Source organism: Scardinius erythrophthalmus (assembly GCF_964197995.2).
Source record: "Scardinius erythrophthalmus genome assembly, chromosome: 21".
NCBI lineage: Eukaryota > Metazoa > Chordata > Actinopteri > Cypriniformes > Leuciscidae > Scardinius > Scardinius erythrophthalmus.
Window position 1 is genome coordinate 26,821,996 of NC_138241.1, and position 7,868 is coordinate 26,829,863.

Here is a 7,868-nt window from a genome sequence, read left to right on the forward strand (position 1 = left end):
AGCAGCCTAGACCGTCCACCGTACTGTAAAACTGCCTTTTAGTGGGATCAGCGGACGTAATTAAAGCTAGTAATTGCAGATTAGAGGTTTTGGGTCATTGGGGCTATTTGATAGGAGGCTGATTTAAATGACGGGTAATTATTTAACATCACTCGTATGGCGCAGGTTTTTCACCTGTTTAAAATCCAGACCTCAATAAAAAAACACTGCAAGCAAGTTACACCAACTTTTTTTTCCTCTCTCACTGTATGATGAATCATGGCAATGGCCCTCTGTGATTGATCGTTTTCCCTCTGCACAAGCGTGGCGTTGTTGAACATTTAAGTTAATGTTGCTTCTGAAACAAGTTATCGCAGCACGGGGTAACTTAAGCGGGTCAGGAGGTTCTCAATACAGCGAGTCCCATGGCCCGTATGCTTGTTTAGAAAAGCAAATCGATTAATAGGCCTAGCCTATACAAGGTCGAAGTCATAGTCCACCGCTCACTTTTTTTTTTTTTTTTTGAATAATGACATTTCTGTGGGGTTGAATCTCTCTAAAATATTTGAATTATTAATTTAAACACATGAGTTGATTATAATGTGAATAATTAGTTCGACACATAATTGAATTAAACACGTTGCCTATGCTTTGGAAACAGGCTTGTATAAAATAGAATACATTAAGTATAGCCTCGGCTCTCTAATTACCTTATTTTACTCTTTATTTTGCACGCTGGGACTTTAAAATTAATTTAGTCTTCTCAACTCAAATACGTTAACAAATAATAAAAAGTTTCTAAGCCTGTTCTGTTTAGTGAAATATAATTTTCCTCCTTTAAATCCAGCTAATTGTCCACCATTAAATGCAAAGCACCAGTCGCATTTAAATCGGCAATGCAAAATTAATAAAGGAGAGCAAGCGGTGACGAGGGGGTGTCCTGTCTTTTGAGGCACAACGGAGGGAGAAAGTGCGCCAAATTTGTTTGCAGCGGATCAAGGCTCACCGCCTTCACTGCACTTTCTTTATCTTAATTCCAACTTGAAAAGATATAATTATCTAGTTTGAACAGGGCTGCTATCAAATCCTTCTTTAGGCAGGGTAGGGAACAGCTCGAGTGGATTGTGGGCTCTGAGCCGCTCGGTGTTGCCCGAGATAGGAGTAATGAAGTTGTGGAGTCCGGAGATACAAAGGGCATTAACCTCATTAGCATGAAACCTTTTCTTCTAACTATTGTGGGACCCTTTCAGCCTTCTAATCCCTCTATTTCAAAGCTGGGTTTGTAATAAAGCTTTTAGGGGTTTTTCAAAGCTAATAGTATTCTCCGCAGATTTTTTTTATTACCGTTATAGTCCACAGACTGTTCAAAAATCCCCTTATATAGAATGTGTATAGACCTCTGAAAATTGTAACCTTTATCAAACTACAATTAAAAGTTTTGGGGACAACACGAAAACGCTCAGCAATTGTCTTTCTTTGCATTTCGGAAAATTTGGTCACGTAAATAGGCTAATAGTATTTTTAGGCTATTTTACTTATAAAAAGTCGATTATTGGGGGATATTGTATTTTTTAAATGGATGCAAGGTAATGGATGAATTGACGTGTAAAATTAATATTAGCTTTCTATAGCCTATTATTCATATATATGAAGAAAAAAAACAGGAACTAAAAACGAAGGCTAGATACATTCCATTCGTTGCTGCCGACAAGATTTTAAACAAAGCTCCTATTTTGCGGCACATTGCAAACCTTCTCTTATCGCACTGTGAGAGGTAGTCAGATTGTACTAAATTATGTCCAACCAGGCCCCCTTGGATCCCCGGATTAACAGATTAAAGTGGACCACTGGGCAATGCATCCCCTTTCCCCCACATATTACTCGTATGATAATTGCCTAAACTGATTTGCACTTTCACAAAAGCTCTCAGGACTCTTTGTAGCTTGAACAGACCAGACGCTGCTCGTCTACCAATGGAAATAAAACTGGTTAATGCCAGTCTATCAGACTGAGCGGCAAATGAGGCAAGAAAAAAACAAGCACTTCGCTCTGGAAAAACCGAGCTCAAGACCGTTGTTAGCATTCTATTTGTGTTACATTTTAACCAGTCCTTTTCCCCGTTACATACTTTATATACTCAGATTAATTACGCAGCTGGTGGAATATTCCATTGATAAGTGATAACTATACCTCGCTTGTTTGTCCTAAATGACAATGACACCAAGGGACCGAATCAAAATAAGAGAACTGTCAGTGCAACCCATTCAATACTGTCCTATAATGTTTTTCCAAAACAGATATAACACAATGCATCCTAAACCATTTACTATACAGGGCAAACGTTTCATTTTGGCATCTTTTTGTAAAAACAAAAAGGCTTTAATTTAATTCTGGGCAACATATTGATAAAACTTTATTGACAAAATATTGACAATTACATACTTCTTGGAAGTATACTTTGTGTTAAAATTGTAGCAAACTTAACACAAACACAAAATTATTTACATTCTTGTAAAAGACGATTTAACATAAACATTAGCTTTTAGTATCTCTATACATGGAATACGCTCAGTGCTTGAAGTTTTGCTGCCTAGGCGGCCGTCAATTCTTGCATTAATCCTTCGAGGCAACTCTTTAGAGGAGGGGCGAGTCCCGATCATATATTCGCACCAAGATTACGGAGTCATGGTAAAGCTTACATTTTTAAGGAATGTCATGGAGAATTTTCATTATAATTACTATTGTATGTGGTAAACTTTTTTTATATAATCTGGTTTTGAATTTGTTTTACTCCTTAAAAACACTATAACGCAGCACTGCTACTTCATATTGTTTTCACAATCACTTTAACACGAGAATCATAAATTCAAAGACTGCACACTGTTGTAAAATAAAAAAAGAGGAAGAAGCACACAACATTTCTCAGATTAAAAAATCGAATCAAAACAAATTTACTTCGAAAAAGGTCAAATTAATTAACCTACCAAAAATTCATTGCTCTACCATGCAATTCAAGTTTTACAAAAACAGCTGTATATTTTGGTATCTTGATGTGGGAAGGTTCACGTCTTGAAAAAATAAAACGAGAGGAAGAAAACCTCTCAGAAGTGCAAATGTCCTATGCGCATTTGAGCTATGTTTTGTAATAGTGGTGATGAGGTGGTGCGGGTAGTGTGGTGGGGGGTGGGGGGGGGGGGCGCTGCATGTAATACCTGTCAATCACCTTGCCTTGGCAACGTGCAATTTATTGACAGTTCCCTTGTAGTGACAGCAGTGCCACCAACAGGATCTCTCACCCTCAAGCTGCCGATCTCGAAGAATCAAAATGTGATATTGGCTTTACCCTCTCCCTCAGTCAGTACACAGCATCCTTATCCGTGACATCCTTCAAGCCACGCCGCTGTCCCGCGTTCGAACAGTTCAAGTCTTTTAATCGTCTGAGGTGACGTCAATTTCCTCAGGGCTTCCTTGTTTTGTGGCCATTCTCCATCGGTTTATGTGATGAGTTCCTTTCTTTTTCTGTTGTGAATCCGACCCTTCTTCTTCCAGTTTCTGACGCTTGAACTTCGTCCTTCGATTCTGAAACCAAACTTTTACCTGGGGCGAGAGAAAAAAGGAAAATAATCAGTGAAAATACAACTGCTTTTCGCTGGTCTCTGAATAAAAACAATTAAACAAAGAGAGTTGGCCTGACAGAAAGTATCACTAACGTGCCTTAAGAATAACTAGGGCTAGACGGACAAAGAACTGCCAGGTATCTCACAGTCAATCTAGTCGCGAGAGCATTGGTCGACTTTCATTTAGTGTCTTCGGTCTGAATAAATTAAAGCAACATACAGAATTTAAATGAGGTAGCCTATTAAATACAATATTACTGATATGTGAGTATGAGACTTAGGCAAGGCTTTCCTTTTAAAGTGCACCTGACCTGTTTACTAACGACAGGTTGAATCATCACTATCATTCCCTGCTGCTACTTCAAACTCAAACTTAACTGATGAGAGGAAATTGACTCCGTATAGCCTACAATAGAAGCAGCATGTGAGTGTACAGAATAGTGTGATACCAGTGAAACTTCACCAACACTGTCGTTTTTTATCACGGATGTGTTAGCTGGCCTATTTACAATTCACCCCCTCATTTTATAGGCTACATCCCCGTAAACCTTTTCTATTAGCATGCATTGGTAAAGTTCAGTCTTTCCCTTAATTCATCACCTTTATCATTCATATCATCCGTAAAGCTCACAGCTGACAACTTGGCAAGTGAGGCGCATTTAATGTGCATTCAGTGAGCTAATTGAAGCATTGAAGTGGCTCGTACGTAGTCCATTTCTCTCTCTTGCTCTTCAGAAAAGGCGCCGTTTAGAAAAGGGCCGGTGCTGTCACTGGGACAATAGATTCCGACCGGGCCACTGAACGATACGCGCAAATACGATCTTAAATATGGTTAGGGAAATTCATAGAATCCGCTTCATTCTTTTAAGTGTCCATTTAAAACGGTTAACTGGTTAATTGTCAAACATTTCCCACAAGAGCCCTCTGCCTCAATCGGAATCGTTCAACCTCATCAAAAACAGGGGTGAATTCGAAATGGTGGATTTAACTCACTCCAGATCATTCAGCTTTAAGAACAATGCTTAGCTCTTTCCGCATGTGGTTGCCAACACAACGCTAAACAAAACAACATTTTCAAAATGTCGCTAAATCTGTACAAATAGGTTAATAAATATATAGTAGGCTATATGGCCACTTACTTATGACAATAGCCTACTCATTGCGACTACATGCAAATATGCTGGCAAAGAGAACGAATAAACGTTAAAAAAATATATATTTAGGCCTGCATAAAAAAACAAAACAATTTAAAAGCTTTAATTATTAATTATATCATTCAGAATTGCATTTTTGTGACGCAAACATTGCATATATGATTACATTTAAAGTAGCCTATAACCATAATATGTAGCCGTTTCAAGGACGAGCCTATTGATTTCAGTTGTAATTTAGGCCGTAGGCTATTATATCCACAGCACCATGCGCACAACCGCGCTAATGAAGACAGGTAAACATCTTCTTACCTGAGTTTCTGTGAGGCTAAGGCTGTGAGCGAGCTGTTTTCGTTCCGCACCGACGACGTAATGATTTTTTTCGAAAGCATGTTCAAGCCGTAGTAGCTGAGATGGTGAAAAAGCTGTACGAATCCTTTTGGGCTTTCTTGCCAGTGCATTGTGCAATAGGAAGCTTTCCGGACTCGTTTCGTTTCCTGTAATGAAAATGATGATAATCAAAACCCATATAGTCTCCCATTACATAAGCATTAATTTTCGATATAGGCCTAATTGTTAGACTACAATCATTGTTCTCATGAATTAATTGCCTACTATAGGGCCTGAAGTTTTTAAAACATTTTATAGAATGCAACATCTTACTAAAAATATAGCCTGCAATAATATAAAAAAATTCCGGTCATCTCAAATAAACATAAGCAAGAGTTTTTTTTTCTGATGTTATAGTGATAGTGCTAATGTTTTCAGTGGCTAATTAAATAGTGACAGAATAATGTTAATTTACAGTTAATCATTCAAAATGCAATGCTCACAATATTATTTTCCAACACTTGTAAATTAAACAAACGGAAATATAGGCTACGACTGTTTTTATTTCAGAACTGAAACATTCTCGAACTAATTCAATGGCCTTGAGTATCTTGAACAGTGGTAAATAAAGGTTTCCATACGAGTGTTTCGGTCAACAGCTGGGATGACAAATGTTCCCCAATATTTAATATTACAAAAGTAAAATAAAAGAGTTAGCCTTTTGCTATAACATGTGTAATTTCAGTTTGATATGTAGCCTATTAATACAATAGCATCACACTTATTAACGTTTAATAATATTAACGTTAATTTTTAAGGGAACAGTTTTACAACATTTAGGAAGCAGACAAACGCACTTTTAGATAAAGGCGAAATTATAATTTTAGAAGAAGAAGGAAAAAAAATACAGTCGAACGGAAAATATAGATACTTCTGTTCTATTCATAAATTAATATGTAGCTCCTAAGTTTTTTTCATAGTGATATGAATGCGTTTTTGTAATAGGCTATAAATGTTTCACATATATTCAACTGCATTCGATATGTTTTATCATATTAATTAATTTTAAAGAATTGAAACAATTTAGGCTACGATAAAATAAATAGTCTATTTAAACCTGTTAAAATAATTACTTAATTACTTTTTAATTACTAAAATATCAAATAAGAAAGTTATAAATACTTTACTTGTGAGTTTTGAACCAGCTTAGTAGGCTGTATAGTAATAAAGCCGGGTTCCTTTCTTTCAGACATTTACTGAGAACCGTTGTATAATGCCATAGGCTACTTCACTCAACAACATTAGCCAATATTTTAATACAATAAAATGGTTATATATTTTTTTTCGATAGCATTAATTTTAGGATTTCTAATATATAGCGCAAAAGTGATATTTGGCTAAATATCGATGAAAAACCGCCGTGTCCTTGGGCCGTGTGGCCTTTTTTTTTCTCTCTGGACGACTGGTCAAAATAATTGGCGAATAAAATATTTTGTAGCAACTTACCTTGAAATCTGTGACCCAAGTATCTATATCTATGTATCAACCACGGGTAAAAAGTTGAAGGGTCCCTTTGCTGGCTTGCGAAAAGAGGGTGCGGACTGTGCGAGGACGACAGTGGGTGAGCAGCCAAAGCATGAGGAGGAGGTACTGAATGGACTGGGACGGCGGAGTTTTGAGGATGTGAAACAGCCTCTGCGAACACCAAGTCCGGGTTTGAGTAGACGCCCCTGCCGCTGGAATGAAAGCCGTTTAAAAATGGATTCATCTGGCTTGAGTTTGCATAGCTGAGCGCCGCTGGTCGTATGGGCTCCTCGGATCTCGACGCTGGCAAAGGATTATCCTTCGCTACCAAAGACTCTATGGTAAAACACCTCTTCGGTGTAGGTTGAAACATGGTTCACCAGGCAGGATTCCCCAGTTTAAGTGAAAACGGTACACGCGTTAGCACTAAAAAATACTCCACACCCAAGACCAAAGTTTTGTCAGCAAGAGACAAGTTAGTGGCAGCTAAAGAAAGGGTAAAAAAAAATCTTTCAAAAGCACACAGCTCAACACATCGTGAGAGAAGTGGCCGACTTCTCCAGACAATCCATGAATGTGATCGGTTCCTCACCAGTTGTGCTAGCGATTTGTTAGTTCATGAGCCTAATTAGCTCTGGAGTCACATAAACAGTTTCCTCTGAAGCCTGTAATGGCTTGGTGATTGGTCGCTGCCGCTCGCCTTAAGGTTGAGGGAAGAGTCTTTAAGTGCGTCAATACTGAACGAGCACGGAGAGGCGGATTCAAGCAAAACGGAACGGATTCGCCCAGAAACAGAGCTGTGGAGCAATTTACATACGCAGCTGATCCCATTGAGAGACTCAAGGTACTTCAGCATGTATTTGTGTTGCACACAGGGCATAACGAAGCTTTTACACACGGTGTGCCTCTGTTCTTTATCAGTGCACGTTTAGATGCATAACTACACATGCTGATTTGTACTTGACAAGTATAAATGCGAAACGTCGTTTAAACAAACGACTGTTATCAATGCAAGTCTGTCAGAAAAGAATCAGTTCAAATGATAATATCTGCGTTTATAGCCTATATCAAACTTTTGAAGGTTCTACTTTTCCGTCAGTTCGGTGGGCCTGTCAAACGCCCACCTCTGTATTGTCTCTCCGCGTTTTCATTTTCTCCGATGGGTTTGTGATTAGTTTAGGGATGAGAGACTCTCTTTCTCTATTGGCCAGGAGACAAGGATGAGGCTTATTAGACACAGACAATATTTTCAGCCTTGTTTGTTTGT

General features: G+C 38.2%; 1 protein-coding gene across 1 annotated transcript; it reads right to left on the bottom strand.

Annotated features, from left to right (window-relative positions):
- Positions 1–2,330: 2,330 nt before the first annotated feature.
- Positions 2,331–7,299, bottom strand: emx2 (empty spiracles homeobox 2). The gene is made up of 3 exons (XM_081350702.1): positions 6,584–7,299; positions 5,060–5,244; positions 2,331–3,576 (listed from the first exon to the last, which is right to left on the bottom strand). Exons 1-3 carry the CDS (start codon positions 6,972–6,974, stop codon positions 3,409–3,411), a joined length of 744 nt encoding a protein of 247 aa, XP_081206828.1. The 5' UTR covers positions 6,975–7,299; the 3' UTR covers positions 2,331–3,408.
- Positions 7,300–7,868: the final 569 nt, after the last annotated feature.

Bases quoted from the DNA above. Each gene is read 5' to 3' on its own strand.
- emx2 (XM_081350702.1), bottom strand. From the start codon at position 6,974: ATGTTTCAACCTACACCGAAGAGGTGTTTTACCATAGAGTCTTTGGTA. The intron at 5,245-6,583 runs GTAAGTTGCTAC...TTTTCATTACAG, and splicing joins CTTGGGTCACAGATTTCAAG to GAAACGAAACGAGTCCGGAA. The intron at 3,577-5,059 runs GTAAGAAGATGT...CTCTCGCCCCAG, and splicing joins TTAGCCTCACAGAAACTCAG to GTAAAAGTTTGGTTTCAGAA.